Source organism: Argiope bruennichi, chromosome 3 (genome assembly GCF_947563725.1).
Source record: "Argiope bruennichi chromosome 3, qqArgBrue1.1, whole genome shotgun sequence".
NCBI classification, from domain to species: Eukaryota; Metazoa; Arthropoda; class Arachnida; order Araneae; family Araneidae; genus Argiope; species Argiope bruennichi.
Window position 1 is genome coordinate 98,794,833 of NC_079153.1, and position 26,656 is coordinate 98,821,488.

The 26,656-nt window shown below is 27.7% G+C and overlaps 1 protein-coding gene and 1 long non-coding RNA gene across 2 annotated transcripts in view; both read right to left on the bottom strand.

Moving 5' to 3' along the window:
• The window catches only part of LOC129963860 (uncharacterized), a 67,418-nt gene extending 51,964 nt beyond the window's left edge, over positions 1-15,454 (bottom strand). The window contains exons 1-2 of the long non-coding RNA XR_008784036.1: positions 15,372-15,454; positions 3,417-3,585 (exon numbers count right to left, since the gene is read on the bottom strand). This is a non-coding gene — a long non-coding RNA (uncharacterized LOC129963860). The remainder of the gene's footprint in view (positions 1-3,416; positions 3,586-15,371) is intronic.
• A 169-nt stretch (positions 15,455-15,623) lies between these two features.
• The window catches only part of LOC129962912 (beta-alanine transporter-like), a 291,453-nt gene continuing 280,420 nt past the window's right edge, over positions 15,624-26,656 (bottom strand). Inside the window, exons 2-3 of the mRNA XM_056076915.1 lie at positions 16,948-17,051; positions 15,624-15,684 (exon numbers count right to left, since the gene is read on the bottom strand). Coding sequence (XP_055932890.1) covers positions 15,624-15,684; positions 16,948-17,051 — 165 coding nt within the window. The remainder of the gene's footprint in view (positions 15,685-16,947; positions 17,052-26,656) is intronic.

The following is a 26,656-nucleotide window of genomic DNA, read 5'->3' on the forward strand; positions in this document are numbered from 1 at the left end:
ATTCAGCTCAAACAGCTTTTGAAAGCCAGCTTTTATTAATGCATTGAAAGGTAATTGATCTTTTACATTATTTAATTTTTAATTTTTAGTTCCGATTATATATATTTTTGATTATATATATATATATATATATATATATTTGAAGACTTGAAAATAATTCTTCCCAGGTAATATGTATATATACATATTACGTTAAGGAAATGGAATGTATATAAATTATTTCTACCAGAAATCCGAATAGTCTTTATTTTGTAATATTACTATTGCCATTCTAAATAAAATAACGTGAAAACTATTTGAAAGGTAATATTTCAAAATAATTTTAATTACATTTTCATGCTTTAAGTAAAGGATGAAAGAAAGACGAGTTGCCTCGATATAACATTGTGAAATAAAATTACAAGCACGGCCTATTTTTCATGTAGTAGTAAAATGTGGGAAATTATTTTTGGAAATGAAAAAAATAAATAAATAAATAAGTACTGTTTTAGGATATGAATTAGATAAAGAAATTCTTTTAAAGATATATTTTTGAATATGAATATACACCCCACCCTTTTCAGCAAATGCATTTTCTGTTAAAGATTAAAAGTCAATTACCAACTCATTACGAATTAGAAATAACGGCACAAATTATTTTTTACCTGTAACTATTTATTTCATGATCAATATTCAAAAAATTAAATTGTTTTCTTTTTTCTATTGTAAAGTTAGAAAATATGTAGTATTACGAAGCATTGCTTAATATATGGTAAAAGGAAATTAAATATAAAATTATTATTCACCATATGTCAAATCAAATTGATGTTCTTATCTATATTTATATTCAAATGTTAAAAGGAAAAAAAAATTAAATTTTCCTTTATGCTTAACATTAATTTATAGGTTAAAAAATTTCTTAATAGGTAAAAAAGAAAAATCCCAAGTAAATTGAAATGAAAAAAAAATGAATCAATTCCTTATGTTAAAGCCTCTTTTAAAAAATATTATTTTCTTATACAAAATAGCTGACAATAAGACCAAATATTCATTCTCTAATACCTCCGGCAGAGTTGCAGCAAACTCTCGACAACAATCCATATTGCAGAGACGCTTAACGAGGTCCAACAATAACTCGCCAGAAAAGCAAACAACTCGAATAAGTTCCAGATTTCCATCAAAGGTTGAAAGGATATATAGTTACCTTAACACTGATGATCCTTACGATCTTATATGCTGCCTAAAAAAAGAAATGCTGAAGAGGGCGGTGCAAAAAAAAGTACAGACATCGGAGATGTAAGCAAACGTGAGAGCGAACGGCAAAAATCAATCGGAAGAAAGACTCATTTCCCCGAATCAGGCACAAGAAATAAAACTTTTGTACCAGACGTGTTCTGGTCATTACTCAAGATTGGATTTGGTATACTTTCGCTATGCATTTTATGGGCCAAATGAAACTTAAATCACGGAATGGTTTTGCGCATGTTTAGGTACATAAGTTCCAAATCCCAAGATTATTTGCCAGGGCAGTTAATATATTTACCTTCCACATGAGAAAATGATATCGGAAAATATTATAATATTCACCCTTTTGCATTGCATGGGCTTTCAAATAGTTACCAATTAGAGGATATTAGCACATTCCTATATATTTTTAATATATTTTTATAATATTTATATATATTTTATATATATTTATATATATATATATATATATTTATATATATATATATATATATATATATATATATATATATATATATATATATATATATATATATATATATATATATATATATATATATATATATATTTACATATATATATATATATATATATATATATATATATATATTTACATATATATATATATATATATATATATAAATATAATATTTAATATATTTTAATAATATCCATTATATTTTTAAAAAACGAAAGAAGAATTTTTCAGATATTACATGCATTAATTTTGAAGAAATATGTATATCAGTGTTCGTTTTCAATCCATGGTAAGGAAAGTCTCTTTCAGATATTATAAGGAATAGTGAAAATCTCTTACAGCTTTAAATATTTACTTATAGTTCATATCATTAGAGTTTATTAGCTATTCTCTTGCTATTTCTAGCTATTCTAGCTATTTATTAGCTATTTCCAAAATTCATTTTGGAAAAAAATATTTATAGCCTCTTTGATGTAATAATTTAATGTAATAAATTATTTGTAAATTTGATGTAATAATTTTTAAATTTTAGAATAACTGTGCATATTTAATCTAATATTAAAATGATATTTTTGAGATATTAGTGAAAATTTATCTACGTCATTATTTACTTTTTATAATTACTTAAAAGATGTCAATATTTACTTATAGCCAGTATCATTTGAAACAATGTTTATGTATAGTGGATTAGTATATTTGATCTGGGTTCTTTTGCATTCTTCATTCATATTTATTTCTATTTTTTAACCCTTTCTAGGGCCATGGGAAGTATGCTTCCCACCAAATTTAACAATCTTTGTATGAAATTATGTAGGTTGGCATAAGTTCTGACAAATTTTTTTAGTAAGTCAGAAACTTATATGCTTCAGTTCTTTATCTCAGACAAAATGATGTGTCTTGATTTGTTATTTAATTATTAATTAACCGAATTAATTAATTAATCAAATTAAATTTATCTAATAAGCTAAATGAATCCCTTTTCTTATTCTAATTTCAAGGGTTAAAAGGGCCCTTTAAATTGTTAAATCGTTATCATTATAGCTTACCAATCTCTTAAAACGATAAAAAATATATTGCAATTAAAAATATTTCAATCAATTTAGAAACACACTATATAAGAGAATATAATAAATTTCAATCACTCTACATTTATAATCAAGCCATTCCTTTTCTCATTATAGTATCATTCAATAAATTCTCAAAATATTTCTTAATCATTAGTAAAAATAAACAATCTCTACTTTAGAACGGTACTTTTAAATACAAATAAAATAGAAATGGTGATCCGTATGATATGAAAGCAAAAACAGAAAACATCTTCAATTTTTTTAATTAATAGCATAGCAATAACGTAGATTGTTATGGAAAATAGCTGAGAGAAATAAAATTTCTCTAGACTGAAAAATTTCATTATATTAAGGACTCAAAGCATTGCAGAGATTAAACCATGCTAATTTTCTTGCAAATGTTCATATCTGTCTACTGATAATGGTAATAAATTCAAAATACACGCTAGATATTTAAAAGTTTCTGAATAATATTATATCGGCCAAGTCCGATTAGCATTCTCTAACAAAATTTATATTTGAAAGTCTTTCTACAAGAACCAATAAACAAATTATGGTACATATATTCACACTTATAATATATTTTCATTATGAAAATTTAAAACAGATAACAAGAAATGGCGAAAGCTATAGACACTTCAACTTACCACCAGTACAAGAAGAAGGCAACAAAAGGTACAGTGGAGGCCAAAGCGATCTGTGGCCAGTCTCTGATTACAAATACGGACCCGGCAAGCAAAACTCCACCAAGGCTGCGGTATAAATAAATCAAGTGCAAATTTCGTCCTCGCCACTTCGTGCCAACTAATTCTTGAGCTGAAAAAAAAAAAATATATATATAAATATTTTAAAAAAGACAATGAAAAATAAAATTAAGATATTTATTAGCTCATTGTTCAAATTATTTTGAAACGATAGATAATGGAAGGAGAAAATGTATACCTAAAAAGAAAATGATGGTACTTCATGGATTTCATAAACTGAAGGATTTTATAAATTCTATAACTTTTGAGAGGGAATATTTAAGCAAGCCTATGTCTGGTCTTTATTGTTGCAAATACTTTTACATGGCTTAGATATTAAACTATGTGTCAGTGCTTAAACACTTATTAATACATCTGATCTTAAGCACATACTGTCGCAAAATGCTGTGCAATTAAATTAAATTATAATATATATACGGAATTAAATTACATTATAATATATATAGTACAATACCGTATTATATAATATTGCGAATATTGCAATAATATCATACATAATTGTACAATATATGTGAGCTATTGGAAACATGCTAAAAGTAATCTTATAAAACCTGTTGAATTACAAAATCCTTTTAGGTAAAGATTTTGAGGTAGCTACAAAAACCGCTTAGGTAGAAATTTATGAGTGAAAGATTAGGTAGAAATTATGAGAGGTAGATTATTTGGAGGTTGTAAAAATAAATCTTTACAAACATATCTTATTTATTCTCTCTCAAAATTAAGGAACGTACAAAAGAAAAGGTCGTATAGAGTCACATACACATTTTTTTGTATTTCTTTAATATTGTTAATAATGATTCAATTTTGGTAAATTGATTTGTATAACTCTTGATTTGGTTGTAATCAGTTGAAAATTGCTATACATTATTGTTTGTTCAATCAATTTTAGGTCGGTCGTTATGTATTGTGTTCAGACGCCAACGCCATCTTGTGAGTTTTTGTAACTAGCGGGAGATAGAGTGTTTAATAAAGCAGTGAGCGTTGAGCAAAGAGAAAACATATTGCATTAGTCTTCACTTACTATGGTGTATTCGTCATGAAAATTTTATCCGGTCGAAAATGAATTCATTTCAGTATGTGTGTGTGTTTTAAATTACTAGATTTATGTTGCATATGCTAAAAAAGAAGAATGTGTTAATTTTAGAAAAAGAATTTCATTTTTATAAGAGAGAAAGGGTTCTATGAATTGTGAGATAATTTATAAGTCTTTATATTATTCTGAATTTTCTCAGTTAGCACACGCAATATTCATCCTCTTCCTCTCAAATTCATCCTTTTAAATTTAGTTTTATAAAATTATAATATCTGAAGATCACATAAAGAGAACATCTGATATCATAACAGAATTTACAGTAACTCTGATATTTAACATATCAGATTTTGGATGATAATGAACTACATTTTGTGTATTTATGAATTTACATTTCTAGAAAATATATATTTCATAACTTTAATCACTGTTTAAATTTTAAGTGTAATTTGTTTAAAATAATTATGCTTACAATTTGCGCAATCATGCATGTTCTCTTCAAACTAACTATTTGAAGAGAACATGCATGCAAACTAACTCATATATTTTTACTTAATATTTATAGTGCATATTTCAAATTTGCATTAAATATTTCAATAAAAAGTGGTATGCATGTTTTGGACTGACAGGCGAGTTATAAACGACCTTGAATTCTGAGAATTCCAAATTTTCATTCCCCAACGAAATAATACAAAACTTAGATAAAACTTAGGGATTATATTTATAAAATTGAGCATATTCAAATATATATATATATAAATCAGTACAATGTAAAAGTGATTTTCGAATTGATTTTTATTAAATTAAAATTATTTCGTTTGTATTATTATTGATTAAAGTTTTTTAATATATAGGTATAAATAAGTAAGATTCTGTTTATTTAATACTGTATATTTCTTTCATTCCAAGGTAGTTTTCAAAATTTATGAATTAAATTCTCACTTCTCGATATAAGAGGAATGCCAATATCAAATGATTTTAACAACTGAAACAGGATTCATTCATTGCAGTAAGGGCAGTTGAACTTGGGCTACACACATCAAATTCAAAGCCTTAGTATGCTGCATTTGAAATGCTACCTCAAGTCTGCGATGCAAATACCGGGATTAGTAGGTAAGCCAGTTGGGTGTGATATGCATTGATTCCAAGATCGGCGCTTCTGTGGGTTACGTACTCATTATCCTCTTTCGCACATGCAACTATTGGGTTTCACCTTTGGGAAATATGCTAGACTCCGATAGTTAACGGCACATGTTTGCACAGACAAGATGGGCGGCTGTCAGTTGATGTACAGCTACAGATTTGTAGAAGAGGAATATTATTTGCCACAGTAGAAGCGATGCTTTATTAAAAGTGATTCGCTTTTAATTGGCTGTATATTGGTGGGATTTTTATATAAAGAAACACAATTCTTTATTTAATATAAATGAATGGGATTTTTAGTTTAGTGCAACGGAATTTTAAAATTTTTGTAAGATATTTTATATAAGGATATTATATATAATTTAAGATATTTTACATTATATAGTGCAGCACAGGCATGGATTATCTTGTAAATTCTAATTTGTGGGTTCTTGTAATTCTAATATATCTAATTCTTGGTTAAATATAAGAACAAGAATTTAAATATTTAACCGAAAGGTTAATAACTCAAAATGATACATGTATATAATATGCATTTGTTGATGTACTTTAGTAATTTCGTTTAAAATGTTACCATTAAAAATAATAAATCAGATTCCAAGCACTAATTTTTAAAAAGATATATTAAATTATGTAAAATTTTCTTCATTTAAAAAAATCAGTTAAGCTCAATTTTCAAAACTAGTCAGAGAATTATTCTTTTAATATTCATTTCCTACTTATTATTAGGTAAAGCATTAAAAATATCTTAAACTATTTTTTCAGCATTTTGTATAAAGAAAAGCTGTAAAAATGAATCAAACCCCCAAAATCGAATATAAATTATATTTCCTTTAATGATCATATTTTAGTAATTCTGTTAGATTTGGTAGCAATAAGAAAACTCCTTTGAGTATATGAAGAAAAATCCTGAATTAGAGCTATTTTAATGAATGGGACAACGCATGCCATGAGAAAAAAATCCCTTTTATTGTTAATGAAATGCTCTTTGTTAGCTCTTTATTTATGCAGGCTAAGACATAATAAGAAATCACGTTTGGGTACAGAATTATTTCTACTTTGAGACTTTGGTCTGCTTATCATTTTATTTTTCATCCCAAGATTATCATACGAAACATGTAATTTCTTGGAAATGGCTATATATAATCTTGTTATTTGGAAACGGCTATTCTATAATCAATATTATATATATACTAGATGACCCGGCAAACGTTGTTCTGCCTTATAAACTATTTCTATTGAATATTTTGGTTGTTAACGAATGCATTGTAAGTGTGTGGGGTTGGGATATATGACAGAAAAAGGAATGGAGCGCTGTAGATGATGATCGCCGATAAAAACAAAAAAACATCAACCATTCATTTTCTCAATACAATGTATTTCATTAACATAACGAAAATATACATTGTTTGATCTCTTAAAAGTTAAACGTAAAGTGAAAAAAGTAATATATTTTTTGTCCTAAAGTATAAAAATGAAATAAAGAAAATCAATATTCATTTCGAAGAGCAATTGAGTGTACGATATGTTTTCTCAGTCCGTCTTTAGCCAACACAAATAAGCTCGATAGTTTGCCCACGCGAAAATATGCCACGCGTAAAAAACATGGTGTGCCCAAATCTAAGCAGCAAACAGGCATCGCTTGGTCTTTCGACTTATTGATTGTCACTGCGAATGCGAATCTAATAGGAAATTGAACGCGTTTGAATTCGATTGCCACGTCTATGAGAATCATTGGAATTCGTGACAGCAAAACATTTTAGGCTCGGAATTTACCATTCAAAATGGTGGCTTCGATAACGTTTTTGATCAATTTTTTGATGACCAATCGTGTGTCATTGCACAGCCATGGTGGGAGTAAAATAACCAGAGATCCAACTTTCAGTCGTAGAAGGTGTGGTGGCATGCCTGGCAAATCCAGTGAGTTCAAAAACTCTGGATAACGTTGGATAATTTTCAGCTTCGTTAGCATCGCAAACTGTATCGATCAATTTGTATGATACCAAGCTGCCTGGCAACGACTGCTGTATCTTGAAGTTTAAATCGTCGACGTCCACATTTTTTGCTTCCAAAATGGCTCTTTCTGCCAGCCACGCATGATTTATGTATTATGTGCGTACATCGGGAAATATGCTGTCAACGAGAGCATTTTGTGAATCAACGATAGTGCAGAAATTAGTGGGTAATTTTATGCATCAAGTATTTTATTAGACAGCAGCTTTTCCATCGCCGATATCTAACAATTTGTCCGAAAATGTGTCAGCAGATGGATCTTGTAGCATTTGGACGCGCGTGTTTATTTTTAGCTGGACTGTTTCAACATTACGTCACAGTGGCGATGATTTCAAGCAAGCGTTGATCTCCTCATCGTACGGTGAACATGGATACGAACACCCTAATTACCTAGTGTTGTGAAATATACTTTACGATCTATTCTCATACCTACCAAATACACATAAAAAATTTCATGAAAATCGGTCGAGCCGTTTCGGAGAAGTCCGAACACAAACACCATGGCATGAGATTTTTATATATTAGATATATATATTACAAAATCTCTCTTTCTAACCTCTTATGAATATTTAGAAACTATAAAGTAATATCATAAATTTAGTTTTTTCTATTCTTAAATTGATTAATCTCCATTACTAGGGCTTATGTAGGAGAAAAGATCAGTATACTTATTAAAAGATGCGCTGCAGAAACGCTCTTAAAGAAGCAAACACTTTCGAAATTCAAAAGTGTTGATATTAGTTATAATCAAACCAAATTCCAATAGTTCTTTGGCAGGTAATATTTAATCTTTGAGTTCAAACTCTCATATACAGAAAATGAGCATAAAATATACTTTCTTTGTTTGAAAGTATTTTCCGACTTAACAGTGATTTCGTTTTCTTTATAAAAATATCTATGAGTATACGCTAGAAAATAAACCAAACATTAAGATTCGTACTTACATCCTTTGATTAATTCAGATGTTATAAAATTTATAAAATGTATTTTTATAAATAGGTAGTCGGAAGGCCTCAAAAAGCTGAGAAAAAAGTTCTTATAAAGATGATTTCAGAAGGATTCTTTACAGAGATAAATAATTTTTTGAATATCAATATCATTATATATTGCTAATGCTTCATTTTATTTCTAGAATAAAATAAACTTATCATTTCCACATAGAAGTTTCTGAAGAAGTAGTTCATTTTTATTTGATATAAAACTGAAGAAACATTCCAATTCAAAACTAACTATTAGAGGAAACAAACAATATGTATATTTATAACTGAAATTGATATGGTATCAAAGGTTTATTCAAAATAGGGTAAAAGCTACAAAAAAAATCACTACTTGCATTAAAATATATATATATATATATATACATTTTTTGATTATCAATTGTATCTTTGTCATGTAATATCAATGAACAAGTAACTTCGGCGATTTTCATTGAGAAAGCTAGAAGGAATTTGAGAATAATTCTTTATTCCTATTCAAAAATGTCTTATTTTAAAAGATGAGTATTTTTTAAATGAATTGCCTCTTTCTTCTGCTTCTAATCCATTTATATATTGCCACGTATCTAAAGGTAAGTCCAAGTATAATAGCCTCATTAATTTTTTCCTAACAGAAAATGAAGCTAAAAGGAAAAAAAAATCAATATTAATGCGACTGCAGATTCAGCTGCCGAACTAGAGTAGTAATTCACTTGTTATCTGGGGCTAAATTGGAACGTAATTGCCACTGAAATTGAAAACGAACCGATTTGGAACTGGCAAAGAATTTGTCGTAATTGGAAAATAGCCAGACGGGTAATATCACCTGGCAATACGGAACAGGGAATCATCAAAATCAAATGAAATCATTGTCGAATGGAAGTGGAGAGATGACATTAAAGAGATTGAATGTTTCACTTCTAAATTATTCATTTCTGTGCAGGGAGTATTAATTATTATGCTTGAGCGTACAACTGAGAACAAAATGGAAATGCTTTTAATGGAATATCTTTTGGAACGGCCGTGAATCAATTTTCTGTTTCTATAAAAAGTATTAAAAAAGTATCAGATGTTTATCGAATTAAGAGACACTTCAAAGGTACGGTTGCAAATTTCACTTTAAAAAAAACTCTTATAGCAGTGTACTTTAAATAAAGAACGAAATGAAAATTGATTACTTTTATGATATTTTACAACTATATGGAAATGACAGCTGAATTAAGGAGTTATATAAAATTGCTTTGTGATATTAGAAATAATTTAATGTCCAGAAAAATGATATATTTTGTTAATAAAGTAAGAAATTCCTATTTGGAACATTTATTGGAATTTTAATGCGCTATTTCATGAGTAAGAGGATGCAACGTGTTACCAGTAATATAAAACAGGAGTTTTAAAGATTATTAATTAATGCTATGTTATATTAAGATGGTTAAACAAGTTCAAATCTGATGTTGACTATTGGCATTTTAGAAAATAAATATTTTGTGTTGCTTACTTGAGTTGAATGTACGAAAAGCATCCAGAAAGTTGAAATAGAATTTTTATAAAATTAGCTTCATGTTGTCATTCCACTCATTTTGCAAAGTATAAATCTGATCAATCATATGAAATTAAAAAAAAAATATTATTACGTTTAAAAGAGCATATTCTTAGTGAGTTAAAAAGTCTGATTCCTTTTTTATATTCTCTAATTTCTGAAATATAAAAAATACTTTGAAGTACTTGTAAAGTAGAATCACTACAATCTGTTCTTTCAGTTAGAAACTCTATTATATCATCGACAATTTCTGATATATCAGTGGTTCAATCAGAAGTAAAATATTCAAGATTTCATCATGCCTACTGAGAGAAATATTTAATATTATTCCCAGATCAAGTCATAAGAGTACTTTATAGAAATATACAAAGTGACCATAAGACTATATTCATAATTTGGAAGTCACTAATTAAAATTTGGAAACGAAATGATACCAAATTTCATGAATAAATATTCTGATTCGATGGCTTCATATTATGGAAAAAACGAGAATAATACTTTAGTAATAAATAAATAAAAAGACTATAGAATTATCCGAAGCAAAAAAAATCGATAATTACAATAGCCAGGCGGAAAAGGGATTATACAAAAATTATTGAGAAGAAGAAATGAATGGCATGTAATATGAAACTCGGAAAAAATATTATTATTTATTAAACATTAATGGATCATGCGTGAAAGTTTAAACATTTTGTTCTTCCTGGTATTACTTTTATTTTATTCTTTTATTATTATTATTTTTTGTAAAATTCATCCTATTGTGTGTGTGTATATATATATATATATATATTACGGCCGCTCTGTCAAATAAGAAGTTTGTTATATATATATATATATATATATATATATATATATATATATATATATATATATATATATATATATTACGGCAGCTCTGTCAAACAAGAAGATTGTTTTCATTAAAGTTCACTTTATATTTATTGTATTTTAAAAGGTAATATGTTATGACTGTGTTATTAAAAGTATAATGATAAACATATTTCATTTTAATAAATAAGACATAGACTAATGCTGTAATGCGAAACTATTGCAGTAACATTTGATGGAGAATTGAGTCATATGACGAGGACAATATAGCCACTACATTGCATACTATATATTCTTGTGTCTGCATGAAACCATTTCAGATAAATCAGGTTTAGTATGCATTATTTCTCTCTTATTATACCATTAATTTTACTGGGTCATAATGTATCTCCTTTCCAGAAAATGTTTCTAAGTCGCTATGGACATTAATATTTTAAACTCTAGCGAATTTTCAAATGCCGAAACGCAACAGAAATGTATATTTTGAAAAAAATATGACATTTTCAATAATATCCATTGCATATTTTACTATATTTCTAGATATACTAATCAGAATTATGCTTCTAAATGTACGATAAGCTTCTTTTATTTCAAGGAATAAGACAGTGATGCGTAAAACTAGTGTAAATGTTTACTACCGTGTTCCGAAACTATTGCAATAGCATTTAATGGAGAAATTTGTCACATGACAAGGACGATATACAAGTTACATTGCATTCTATATGTTAACGCGCTGCATGAAGCCATTTTAGATAAATCAGGTTTAGTATGCACTATTTCTCTCCTTCCATATCATTCAGATTAAAGTTTCACATAGAGTCTCCCTTCTAGAAAATACTTATAAATTGCTATCGACATTAATATTCTCAACAATAGTAAATTTTTTAAGCATAGTCTTATAACAGAAAAGAATATTTTTGAAAAAAAAAATATCATATCCATTAATATTCATTGCATATTTTACTATATTTCTAGAGATAATAATCTTAGCAATGTTACTAAAGACAGAATAAAGATCTTTCATTTTAAAAAAGCATCATCATTCATTTCTTTTCATTTTCACTCTAAAACGAGTGTAAATAATTAAGAAGAAATTTCAGCCTTATATATATATATATATATATATATATATATATATATATATATATATATATATATATATATATATATATATATATATATATATATATATATATATATATATATAAGGTATAAGGCTGAAATTTCTTCTTAATTATTTACACTCGTTTTAGAAAAAAGCACTGCTTTATTCCTTATATTATTCATATTATAATTTCGTCTCATCAGGATTATTTATGTGATAGATAACTTACTATCATACACTATTTATATGAATATGGGCAGCAATGCTAAATAGAAGAAATATGATGATTTGGAATTAGAAATTTAAAAGCATAACATCATTCACAAGATAAAATTAGTCTCTAATCTTCCCATAATATATTTTTCTTCTTGCAATTAATTTTAATCACATTCTGTATTTTGATCCACTGATAATAATAAACCGTTCAGAAGATTTAAATAAACATATAAAATTTCCCAACTTTCTGTAAATTTTTAAGCAAGGATTATTAAAATAAATATTAATTTGATTTATAAATGAAAGTTTTGAAATATTCTTTTACATATAATGCAGTTCATTACCACTTTTCAAAAATTACTAAATTCAAATCGTCAATTCAGCCTATTGAATCGAGTTTCTCTGTCTATAGTGAACACCATTTTTATATGATTAAGTATAAAATGTGGAATTAAGATTTTTGGTTACTATATACACTATATTTTAGCCGTGTATGTAGTAACCAAGATAAAGAAATAATTAATAAATAGAGTTAAATTGTTTCGATTAAAATATTAGTTGTTTTAATTAAATAATAATCATTTTTATAACTTTTGGTATAGATTTAATTGTAAAACATTTAAATTTCATGCTCAAATAAATCATAAAATTTTCCCAGATGCTAAGCGATTTATAGAACAAGCATCCTTTCAGATACTTCTCAGAGACAGCTCCATTTTCAATGTACTTTTATTTATTCTTTTCTTTTATTCTTCTCATTAGTTTTTTTTTATAGTTTCCTTTCACCACTCTTTTATATTCTATAATACATCTATCGATAACAGAAGATCTATCGATCTTTCTTCTCTATGTTATGCTCTATCTATGTTATCCTCTCTATGTTATTTTATTTATTAAACATCTGGCCAATGTCCATAAATTTTCTTTCACTTTCTTTAGTAATCCAATGAGAGAGATGTTTTTGAGTTTACAATACAGCTTTCACTATTTAATCTGTCCCAATCGTATCCGAGATATTGTCGAGAAGATACCAGTCCGTTCTCGCAGAATACATTTTATAATGATCATTATTTTTTGATTAAACTAATATTTCTACAGTGAGTCTAGTTATAAAATTTGTGCAGAAATAAAACATAAATACTAATGGTTGTCGTTGGAATATTTTATATCGTTTATCAGACTCTTGACAGCATTGAGAAATATTTATTATTATGAATTTTTTCTAAGTGATAGAAAAAAAATAAATGTTTAAAAAAGCTGTTAGCCAGGGAAATTTTGCAGGAACATTTCACTTAATTCTGTGTATAAAGATAAAGCTCTCATAGCTTTATTAACAAGAATCTTCTATTTCAAATTACATAAGTATTTTACTTTCTCAAGTTTCAGAAAACATTCAAATAACTTTAAAGCTAATATAAGATTAAATTTTATTAGAAATATTCTTCCATCCTTTTGTACTAAGAAAATATCCTAAATTCCTGAGATAATTCTGTGCAATGTTTTGTAAGCATATTCTGTCAGCAATATGGTAAAATCCTTCATATATTAACTTTATCCGTCTACGAAGGCTTCAGTTGAGAATATGAAGTGAATAACAAAGCGGCGTTTCCTATTATCCGAAGGAAGGGGCATATTAATTTTCACTTGCCACATAAATCTACAGGAAACAGTCGCATTTCTTGTGTAATGAAATGCAAAATCGTATTGAAAGGCCAGAATTGTACATCTGGTGAGATGCGAAAATCCTATCAGGATACGCTTTGATTTGAAGAATGAGAGTAATATCATTGTTTGAGTTTCTTGTTCAAACTATCAGTTGGATATTGCAAGTATTGTATATCTTACTCTTATTATATATTCACGTAAGTTTTGGAAGTTAAATATAAATATTTGCATTTTATACTTGTATAATATAAATATTTGTATTTGTTTGGTTAAATATAAATATTTGTATTTAATTATAATTTATATGTTAAATATAACTATTTGTATTTAATTATAATTTATATGTTAAATATAAATATTTGTATTTAATTATAATTTATATGTTAAATATAAATATTTGTATTTGTTAAATATAAATATTTGTATTTTATACTTGTAAAATAAGTTAAAGAATATTTGTGTTAATTCAAAATTGTATTTTAAGAAATATTTATATTGTAAAGAGAATATTTCTTCTAAGAAAATAAATTTCTTTTATATTCGTTGAATATTTTATAATAGAAGAAACTACAATTGAAATAATTTTCAGCTTTAATAATTATTAAGGGATTTTCAGGTAAATCCAAAATTAGTAATTTAGATCAAAATATGTTTTCTTTCACCTTACATCAACAAAAAAATTGCTGCAAGATGAAAGTAATTCAATGATTTGGAGAATGGGAGAATACGCTTTATTCTACGAGATATTTAAATTGCGTGCTGTGATTCAATTTCGAATAAGGATGACGCTTTATTTCAATTTAAATCATAAAAACGGAATGAAGGCATACTCAAAGAATAGCACTTGTAGAATCTCATAAAGCAAGTAGACAGCAAATAGCTAACTGAAAAGAGTAATAACGATTATAATCTCAGCTAGAAAGTTCGCTTTGCGATCAATATTGCTGAGAAAATTCTTTTAATTCGCTCCCTTAAGTTTTATATAGGATGGCATGATATAAAATTTTCTAAAAGGATCTGCGATTCTTGATTTCTAATAGAGATATCTGCAGAATTCTTGTATTTATAAGCTTCCATCGGTGTGCCAAAAGAACCAAATTCTTCTCCAATTTATCAAATATTCTTCATGTTTGTCGCCAAGATCAGGATTCATTAATCTGATATCTATTCAGTATCTATTAAAAATATCTGGAAGGTATATTTTTTATTATGAGACATACTGCGCAGGTAAGTATCATTATAAATTCCTCAAAACATGGAATTTATTTTTGAGACTTATTATAACTTTTGTGTTCTAGTCTAATAGATAAAAATATATACTTACCTAATGCAGCTGGAGTGGCCACTGACGCAGGCACGGTGAGTCCGAGTAAGAAACGAAGTATGATGAAGCAACCAATGTTGGGCGCCAGCGATGTGATCGCCCCAAAAAGGCACTCGCAAGCTAAGAAGAGGAAGAAGCTGAATCGACGGCCCTGCCTAGAAAAAGAAAAAGAAAACCTATGGTGTCCAAAAGTGAAAATAATTTATCATTATGGCCTTCAAAGTAATTAAAGTTAACGTGTGGCTCAAATGATCATGCTGGGAAAAAAACATTTGAGCTACGTGTAGTTCCATGTACAATATGATACACAAACCTGCCAAACAGTGTGCAAAAATTAAAAAATCTCTATCATAATGAAATTTAAAATGTCATTTAATATGCTATTATTGATCACTAAGATAAAAAATACTAAGAAATATTAAATAATGCAATGAATGTTTTTATATTTAATTTTTATTACACTATATTTATTATCTACTATTTTATAATAATAATTTTTATTATCTACTATTTACTAATTTTTATAATTTCTTTGATGTCGTCAAATTTAGATTTATTTTGTATTATTGATTATACTTGAAGAGAAGGCTTTCAAAACGAAATAGGAATTCGGCTCATTTGTTATACATTCGTATTTGAATGTTTTAATGAAAAAACATAAACTAAAATTATATCTACATAATAACAAAATACAGTAAATTTTAAAAATAAAATTTAAAAAAAAATGATTTTTTTGTATTAATTTTATTCAAATTAATTATATAATTATAATGGATATTCCTATATTACATGAAATTCAATTATATATATTTATTTCAGATGAATTGCAAAATTTTACTTTAAAGGATCAATTATCATATATATACCTTTCTTTATCACTCCAATATAATATATATTTTATAGAAATAATATATATATGTAATGATATTTTAAACTCTTAATTTAATCGAAATCTTAATTTAGCCCATTAACTTCATTCTAAAATATTCTTTTATTTCGTGATCTAATTCCACTTTCGGTTTAATTAATCCCATTTTAAAAATAATGCGCCATCAATACTGCGTATCAAATGAAAGTGATCCCTTCGGTGCCCTTGAAAAGGTGTCAAAGGTCACTACGTGTATTGAATTGGCGCGTCGCCGGAAATCCTATGTTATATAAGACTAGTGATCATTTCTTTCGGCCCTTTTTGCTTCTTTCTTACTTCTGCTTTTGTGCCGCGCTGCGTCTGTTTGTAAATAAATTGCTTTCCCAAGATGGATATTAGAGAGAGAATAAAACGAAATTAAAACTACAAAGTCTCTCCATTGCTTTAACCTAAATATGTTACATATATATAGCATGTCCATCATGTAAATTGAAAACTGAACATTCATTTCGAAACTGTCTATTCGGAAATTTCTTAAAACATATCACATTAATAAAATTATGAACTTTTTAAATCATTTTATTATTTTGTAACATACTATCTATGTTTTTAAGAGTAAAAACTGAGACGGCCATTTATATTAACTCCAAAATCACGCTGGTACTGGCACATGGAATGAAAAATAAAGGATTTTTTTGTTGAACTCACCTGTAACTGACGTAAAAGTATAAAGGCAAGCTCAAGAACTCTCCTATTCCATAAAACATGAAAGCGAATGTTGGTAGCCAGCTGCGGTCACACACCAAATCCCACTGAAAAAAAAAAGAAACACTTAATGATTAGTGCTATTGTAAGAACGAAGTTGGTTTCAGAGAAATCTTTCTATAACACAAAGAATTCAGCAGAATTAAAAAAAAGCAACATCTTATCAAGTTTATGAAAAACTATTTGATTTGTTGGAAATGATACAAGATTGTTTTTCTGTTATTTAAGAGCATTTCATTTCAAATTAATGTACTTCATTCCTGGATAAAGTTAAAAAAAAAGCATTTTTATTAACATAAGACTAAACGTTGGTGAGAAATAATCTCCATAAAGAGGAGATGAACTCTTTTATTTGTGGATCAATATTTTTTTCAATTATTATTGAAATACATATTATATTTTTAATTTATGATTTAGTTGTTTATTATTTTTTTAAATTATTGATTTATTTGTTTGTTTATTTATTATTTATTTTTACATTTACGATTTATTTATTTATTATTAATTAATTAATTAATTTTAAATTTATATTTTTATTTAAATTATGATTTAATTATTTTTTAATTTATGATTCAAAACTATTAATATATTTTTATTATGGAAATAGTTTGGAGTGAAAATAATAAAAGAATATACCATTTATATGCTATAAAATTCAATTATGTTCGTGAAATAACTAATAATTAATCTAAAAACCTTAAAACATTGTTTTTAAAAACTCGCATGTATAAAACTTTTTAAAAAAATCCAATACATCGGAATTGAAAGATTGGTAAAAAATTTCCTCTTCACAAACACGAAACAATTCTATTTAGTTAAAAGCAAAGAAAAACCTTTTGAAATTTGGTATTATGAGACATCTTTTGATTAAGTTTAAAAAATATATATTCGAAATATACGAAGATACAAAAGAAACCTTTCATTTGTTTTATGATTTGGTGAAATTGAAAAATGATTCTATCTATTTATGGATTTCTTGTGTAATTTCTTTTCCTATTCCCGCGTTCACAATTAATCTCAAGTCTTCCTCGTGACATTTTTGCGGTAGCTTTCAAAGGAATAAATAACGATCAATTGATTGTTGGTCCATTGATAGAAGAAAACTAAATAATTTCTTGATGAATAGAGACGGAAAAACTATCTATATTTATATATTATAGTGAAAGTTAGTCTGTCAAAAACTTTGTGCAAACTGTTTCTTCACGATACGACAATTTATATGAAACGCTATACGGAAGAAACCAATGACCATTTGTGAAAGAATGAATAATGACCTAAAAATAATTGGTAAGCCGTCAGTAAAGAAGTTCAATACTTTCCTATGTCCAAAACATAAATTATTGTTCATTATTTTTTCCTGAATGAAGTTATATTTATTTTGCTATTTGTGTAATTTTTGTGTGAAAAATATTCTTAAAAATTAGTAACCATTTCTGTACTAAGATTCACAACGATTTTGATTATTATGTCATCAATATATAACTTATTAGTGGAAATCAAGCAAAGAAAATGAATTAATAGAATCTTTCCAAATTATTTTATAATTTAAAATCAATTATTGATTTCTAGTATTTTGATATAAGAAATTATTACAATTGGAAAATACAGGTTATCTATAATATGACTCACAAATAAGAATATACTTTTAATTTTTTTAATTAATTTTACAATTTTTTCTATTATAAAATGTGACTCTTTTACTAATGTGACTAATTCCCAAATGTTATATTTAAATGGTGTTGTGTTGAGTGCGTTACTTGTGCTTCTGTGAATGATGAATATCACATCAGAAACGATCTTATTATGTTAATTGACATATTTTTGATTTATCTCATTCATTTAAATTGATCAACTGTTCTTTATAAGTTCAACATTGATGATCTCATCAATTAATGCTTCTAGATAAGCATCTTGGATATTTTTCGATACTTTACCATGACACTTGCCTTTTGTGTTAAAAACATCATTTTTAAATCACAATACTTTTGTTGCAGGTGCCCTTGCAATGAAATAATATAACATGACTTCCTGCAAATGTTATTTGTTTAGTACAAAACTCGCCACGTTTAATAAGTTTAAAAAATATATAATTTAAACCTTTCTGCCACTGACCAGGCTAAACCGGCTGCGCAAATTCTATCCTGTCAGTTCTTGTTTCAAAAATGGGGTGTAGGATGTAAAACAAGTTATTACCAAGGATGTCCTCGCTTTACAGCATGCACCCTTCATTTCAAACAGAAATCGCCCACCCAGCTTAGAATATGAGCTGGTGGTTAGGCCGGGTCAGTAGTAAAAGAGTTATATATGAATTATCATAGAATATGAGATGTCGTACACTAAATTTTAAAAGTTGTGAATCTGTTTAAATACAATTAACCCGATTTAATTGCAGACCCGCAATACTACTAATAACCTTTATTAAAAATGGACATAGATTGTTGTTATATTTCTTATCGGCCTTGTATTGAACTCCAAATCACTTTAAAGATCGGGGAAAGAGGGGTGCAGTAGCTTCTGAGGGTTATGATCCCTGTGCACCCAAGGACTTTAGCTCATATGAATATGACACTCATACACTAGCTGGCACAATTCCTTTTCACAGGGGGGTTCTTTCACACACCTCACAGATAAAACATAGGGTAGAGAACACACAAACCCGAACCCGGGACATCTAGATCATGGGGAACATGTGCTACCCCTAGGCAAGGACGCCAGTACAAACATAATTGTAATGAAAAGCTAAAATATATGAGTAAGTAACTCCACTCATAATTTTATAAAAGAAACTTATTGTTGAAATGACCAAATGAATGGTGATCTTCAGTGAACTATGTCTTTTTTTCTATAACTGTATCGAAAAATTGCAATTTATCAACGAGGACGCTTCAGAAAACTAGAAATAATGCGTAACATATGTTCTTAGAAATATGGAAGATAAAGCGATTCCCAAAGTACTCAACTGGATAGCAAATTGAATGAGGAAAACGATCTGGAAGCGTGAATAAAAATTCAAAAGCATCCTTTTCTGCTCACCTGTGCTTTACTTTCTACTGCCATTTTTGCACGATTTCCATGCTTCGCAGCAGCAGTAAGCGACAGAAAGAATAAAGAAGATAGGAATATAGGAATAAAGAAGATAGGAATATAAATATAAAGAAATTGGCTTCTCTCAAAATATCATTTTATTCCTATCAATCGGAGGGGAACGAAAAAAAATCTTCTTTATATACTTCGAGGAATTGATTTTCAATTTAGCATTTCAACGTTTCGCAGGACGTTCTCATGACAAATCTATTTCAAAAACTGTCACGAAGATTTGGAGGAAAGGTGGAAGTGCCTGTAAAACCAGGGGGAAGATAACTTTTTTAGATATTTTCTCCTATCATTTCGTTCCCCTTTCCATTCAGAAAAAAAGGTAGGAAAAGATTCATTAAAATAGAAATATTAATAATAGGAAGAAGAAAAGAAGTAGGTTTCTCACAATGACAGTTCTGACAGTTTTTTTTTTTAAATCTCCGCCATTGTTCGCCCACCAGGCATATTCAGTTCGTAGAATCTATTATATATTTTTTTTTGATTCACAGAAGTGTGGAAATATATATCTGTCTTTTTTTGCAAGAATGTCTGATCTGTGTAAAGATTAAGGAAGCTCCTGAGCTCTATTTATCAAGATGAATATTTCGGTGGAGTATTTGTTTGCTCAGAGTCTGTCAAAATAAGATAAATCTGAGGTCGCATTTTGGCAAACAGTTAAACTATTCAGTTTCTTTTTAATGCCCACATTGTTCAAAATCATAAATTTCAAACTAAAGGCAAAACAGAACAAATTAAATTCCTTTCCATGAAGATTTCGTTTTCTGATTAATGATAATTTATAATATGTTATATATACTCCTTTTATTTCTTTGACATGGTTACTGAAAAAAAGTGAGTGTTAACTATCGAGAATCAATAGATGAAACATGGGCATAATAGTTCACGTGACTTTGTTACCTTTGTTACGCAGTACAGAGAAATAAGATACGAAAAAGATATTACAGATACCTCGTACTAAACTATATAACATTATATAATTAATTATATCATAATATATGTTTAATCTCATTAAGACAACAATGAAACCAATCATATAGTTGTTACGGGTTGTCTAATTTTGGTAGTTTGTATTTTATAATAATGTCCAGGAAAATTATATATGATATTAGTATCTGGCCGTCATCTCCCCCCACATTTCTAAATCTAAGAAATTGCACTTCAATGCACATTCTCAATGAAAAAAAAAGTAAATACTAAACTATTTATCTCTAATTGCTATTTCTCATTTATATACTGTCGAATCCATTCGATTTTCTAAAGGTACCCTCTAATAAAACCTTGATTCAACTTCCAGCCTCAATTACTACATCAATCCTACATCATTGAATTCCTACTACATTCCTACATCATTGAATTCCTACTATTCCTACTACATTCCTACATCATTGAATTCCTACTATTCCTACTACATTCCTACATCATTGAATTCTTACTATTCCTACATCATTGAATTCCTACTATTCCTACATCATTGAATGCAATACTTTCATTTGACGTGATAATATATTCAATAAATTAGATCACCAATACTAAATTAATGCTATTAATATCGTGAGAGAACAGCAGTTCTCCAAACGCAGCTATTTTATTAAAGGACATAATTTTTAATCTAAACTGTATAAATAATAATATTATATATATTATTTAGCTTTTAGAATATTAATACGTGAAATAAAGCATCTTGAAACAGGGAGAAAAACGTTTACTTCTTTGTCAAATATTTGTACGATGCAATTAATATCCCAAATACGTTTGGTGATTCCCTAAATACTAATTTACACTATAATGAAAGAACTTGGTTTTGAATTATTTTTATTGTTCTTTTTAATAATCATTATAATTTGATTTTAAGACTACGAATCCGGATTCTGTACGATAATGGTTATATGCGTTTCTTCGGATCTGTATGCCCAAATCTATTTTGCTTCTTCTGAAGGAGAATCATTTTTATAACTTTATCATTAATAGGATGTTCTCATACAAATTGGATTAAATACATAAATGAGCTTCCGGGAAGAAAGAAGTGAATCATTTAATTCGTATTACTGTATCGTTGTACATTAGTATTGCAATAATAATGAAAATTGCTAAATATATATTCAGATGTAAATTATATACTCAAATGCATTCTAAGAAAACCTAATTTGTTATTCTGTTATAATATATTTTCTAAAATGAAATCAAAATGAACGCCCTAATCCATCTCGTTTGCTTTTACTATAAGCATATCCAGATTGCTTAACCTTAGTCACAATAAGCTTATTATTTTTATTTTCCCTTACTCACATTAAGCTTATTTATCTAATTTTCTCTGATTCACAATAAGCTTATCTTTTTTCGTTTTCCTTACTCTTAATCAGCTTATCCATTTTGCCGTTTCTTACTCGCAGTGAATTTATTCATTATGCATGAAACGATACAACTGCGCTAAGATATATGTTACTATAAAGGCTGCAGAACTGATAGACTAAATAGGCTGGTATCGTAAGACAAGTAAAATGCTAATAATTGTCAGAACAGCATCTAAATCTTAAGTTGTATAATACACAAACTGGCAATGTTTAGAGTAAGTATCAACAAACACGAAGAGGTAAATAAATCTACAGCCAAATCATTTATTTCTCCACTAAGAAAATGTAAATAGTTTTTAAAATACAGGATAATTTGAGATAAAACAAATATTAGCACTTGCTAAATTCGAAATTCAACAAATATTAGCACCACCAGAGTAGTGAAATCTAAAGAGAAAGTAAAATAATTTCTAAAAATTAATGTCCAAATATCACACAATTTTCATCATTGTTCTTTTTTTTCTAATACTTTCTTTTTTTCGTTTTTTTTTTTCAAAATAATAATTTCAAGTTGAATTTTCACTAAAGTGGGAAAATAATCGAGATATCTGCATTATCTTGCACAATTATTATAATAAAAGTTATAAATATATTTTCTTGATATATACAATAAATAATGATTTATAATGCTATATAATTAATGTGCTGTTTTATAAATGTATAGCTTTATTCTAATAATAAACTAATAGCATACATTTGAATGTTTATAGAAAAATAAATTGAAATCAAAGTATTTTATGAGTTTCTGATTTATAAATATAACAAAAATCAAGATTTTTTACAAACGAGAGAGATGAAAGGATTATTAATTTTATCATTAAGAACAAAAGTGAATATGCAAATTGTAACTTGTAGTAAAGGAAATAGGGCAAAATTATTTTACAGGTTTCAAACATAAAGGGAATAAAAAAATTATGCTTCTAAAAAAATTCTAAATATTATCATATCTTTCGAAATCAAAGTTTTGTCAAATTATCCCTTTTCAATGAAAATTTATTTACTAATATTTTTATTAAAAGAAAGCAATTAATCTTATACTAAATTATCTCATTTAATAAATTAAAATAACTATAAATACAAAACGTGATCAATTCACTGCGTAAAATTATTCACTTTCATGGTAAAGAAAACCGTAAACAGAATTTTTAATCACAGTTAATGAATTAAAAAGCAAAAACAAATTTATTCCCCCATCGAAGATACGCTATTTACTCAAAAAGCAAAGAATGACTGAGATAAATTTTAATCTAAAGTAAATAACCTGTATGAATATTACATGCAGTTCTGACGTATTTCTACAGCGTCTATTCACAAAATTCAGCTGCTTGTAGTAAAAAAGTCTTTTTACCCTCTTTCTACTCAGTGTAATTAATTTTAATGATTGCATCCTTGTAAGGATTTTATTTAAAAGAATATAACGCATCGCTGGGCAACTACTACAGCAAGTTCTTGTCTACTTGGCTTGCTGAATTACTTCGTTGCCATCCAGTCAGCGAAGAAATGAATAAATAAAAAATCGTCTGCTTCCGCTAAGATAACCACGAAAGAGAAAAATGGTGCTCATTTTCTAATCCTCCGGAACATGTCTAACCTCTGAAGTCAAGCTAAATAAAGGTTGAAATCCACCGAGGAACGGAGTCTCTGTGGCATGCAAAACATCTTACTTTGGTATCCATTAAAGCACGAAGCAGCGAATTAACGAGATTAATTTGGCAACATTCTTTGGATTCTTCACTCTCCATGCATACATAACGTGTGTTTACAGAATTTTCCACTAATAAGTATCTTTCAGGACACTGGTAATGAAACTTATGATGATAATTTTCCAGTCCTTCTTGAAGATAAATTAAGGAGTAAACGTTTACCTTAATGCCGTTTGCAGTTCCATTTTGTTTCAAGTGTTAAGCTGCTTGAATTACCTCTTGATGATCATGTTTTCCAAGAAGACTTATAACTAAATAATAATTTTATGTACGAGGATAATTACTTATTCTTGAGTTTTCTAGGTAATTGACTGTCAGCTTCCTCAAATCTGATAATGTGTAAAATAATGGCATAAATAGTACCACCTAAATGAGCTGTTGATTCTGCTATTCTTTCAAATTAAGAAAAATATTTTTGAAAAATATGTATGGGTTGATGCTAAATGTTTCGAAATATTTTCCATTTAAGATTTCCGAGCAAATGTTTATTATGTTATTTTATATTTTTCTATCATGTTATATCATAATATACATAATCCAAGGTAAAAAAAAAAGTTATTTTTTATGTTAAAGCTAATTGCTAGTATTTTAGTTTAGTTGCTTAAAGAACGGCTGGAAACTTAGATCGAGTTACGGACATTTATAATTTAAACCATTTTGTAATAATCTTTTTTATATATTTTAGAATCAAAATATTCCTCGATTTCTCTAAAAATGACAGCTATAATATTAATAAGATTTCACTAACAATATATTTATGTAAGACAATAACATAATCTACTAACTAAATACAAGAAAAAAAGTACTATTAAAAAAACAAAGAATGAGTTTCCCCAGAATATTCTTCAGAAGTCTGACATTAAAATTTATTATTTTTTCAATTGTGTATTTTATTTGGAGGTTTCATGTTTCGCAACAAATGCTACAACATTAAAATTTTAAAAAAAATTTCCAAGGAAAATAAAAAAAATCTTTAAAATGGAAAATAAAAAACATTGTGCAATTTATTGTACTTCATTTTTTATTCAAAATATTGATATATTAATTTTAAAATCAAATCATTGAAAAATAAACAAAATTGTTCTGTTTGAATTTGGATTCATTTGAAACATTATCATCTAAAATACAGTATAATCAACAGCTAGATAACTTTTTTTAATAATTCACTTATAAATATTAAAATTTCTTTTTTGTATCATTAAGCAGGTGTGCTTTAAATTAAATTTAAAATTATATGCATTGTTAGCTGTAAAACTAATATATTTTGTCTGTTAAATTATGTGCATTATGAAACTCCATTTCATTTAGGTTATTCATCTATAACATATCTTATGAGTACATTATTATCACTTATATCTAGTGAGCTTAATCAAAACCAAAGCAAATTTTGTAGAATTTGTTAGTAGAATATCTTTCACAAGTCCTTGAATGTACATGGTATTTAAATATCTGATATCAATAGATGCCGGAATAAATGAATATATGACTCTAATGTATAGTCAGCAAAATGTAGGAGCGACTAGTTGAGCCAAAGCTACCAATATTCGGAGGTACTAAAAGAAAGTGTGAACATGAAGTATTCTGCAGGGAGCAGGTGTGTTGAGCTTTCAGAGAAGTACTAATTGCACTTTTATAGTAAGCGATAGTAAGTTCCTTGAGATGTTTTTCTGATCTTTCCATTAATGGTCGCAGTGTCCAAGAAAACAAAAGGACCAGGAAATGTCCGATAGAAGTAGGACAAGGAAAACATCTATTTCATGGCATATTTATTGTTCCGAGAAAAGTATTTCTGAATATAGAAGAATATATAGAGAGAATTTATCTCACAAATGGAGCTTGCTATATTGAGTACTTTCAGTGTAATAATAGCTTCTGAATTACATTTAATGTTTAAATGTCGCGTAGAAAACAAACGAAATAATTAATTTTGTATTTAGGAATTATCTTAAATATCATTCATCCACTGTTTTGCAATCTAAGGTATTTTTGTATCAATTTGCTGAAGATGATATTACTAGAGCGTTATCAATTTACCTTTGTACAGTTCTAAAACTTATATGGAATTTGAAAATTCTGATTTCTTTTGTCGTGTCTATGAAATAGCCGAATCAAATGCATCCATGAGTCCCGATTACTGTTTCTGCAATTTGCTTGATGTTATCGTCATACAGGTCTATCAATGACGGCTAGACTCCCATTTCTCTCAGATAAACACTCATAGATTGACACTCAAAGATGTGGCATGGTGTCAGCTGCGTATCTGGGCAGTTATCACCTGTCGACATTCTCTGTCGATCTTCATGCCTCTGTAGTGGTTGGTTCTCAGCCAGGCTATAGTTTTTGTAGTGGATCCATCTGCATTTATATGGCAAATCAAGTGTTCCATTGGTATTGATTTTTCTCTTAGTTTAGATTTAGCTATTGCCTTTGCATCTTGGATGGAAACGTTATAGTCATTAATTTTGAGATTTTTTGGCTTCCTTAGCCAATTTATCTGCATTT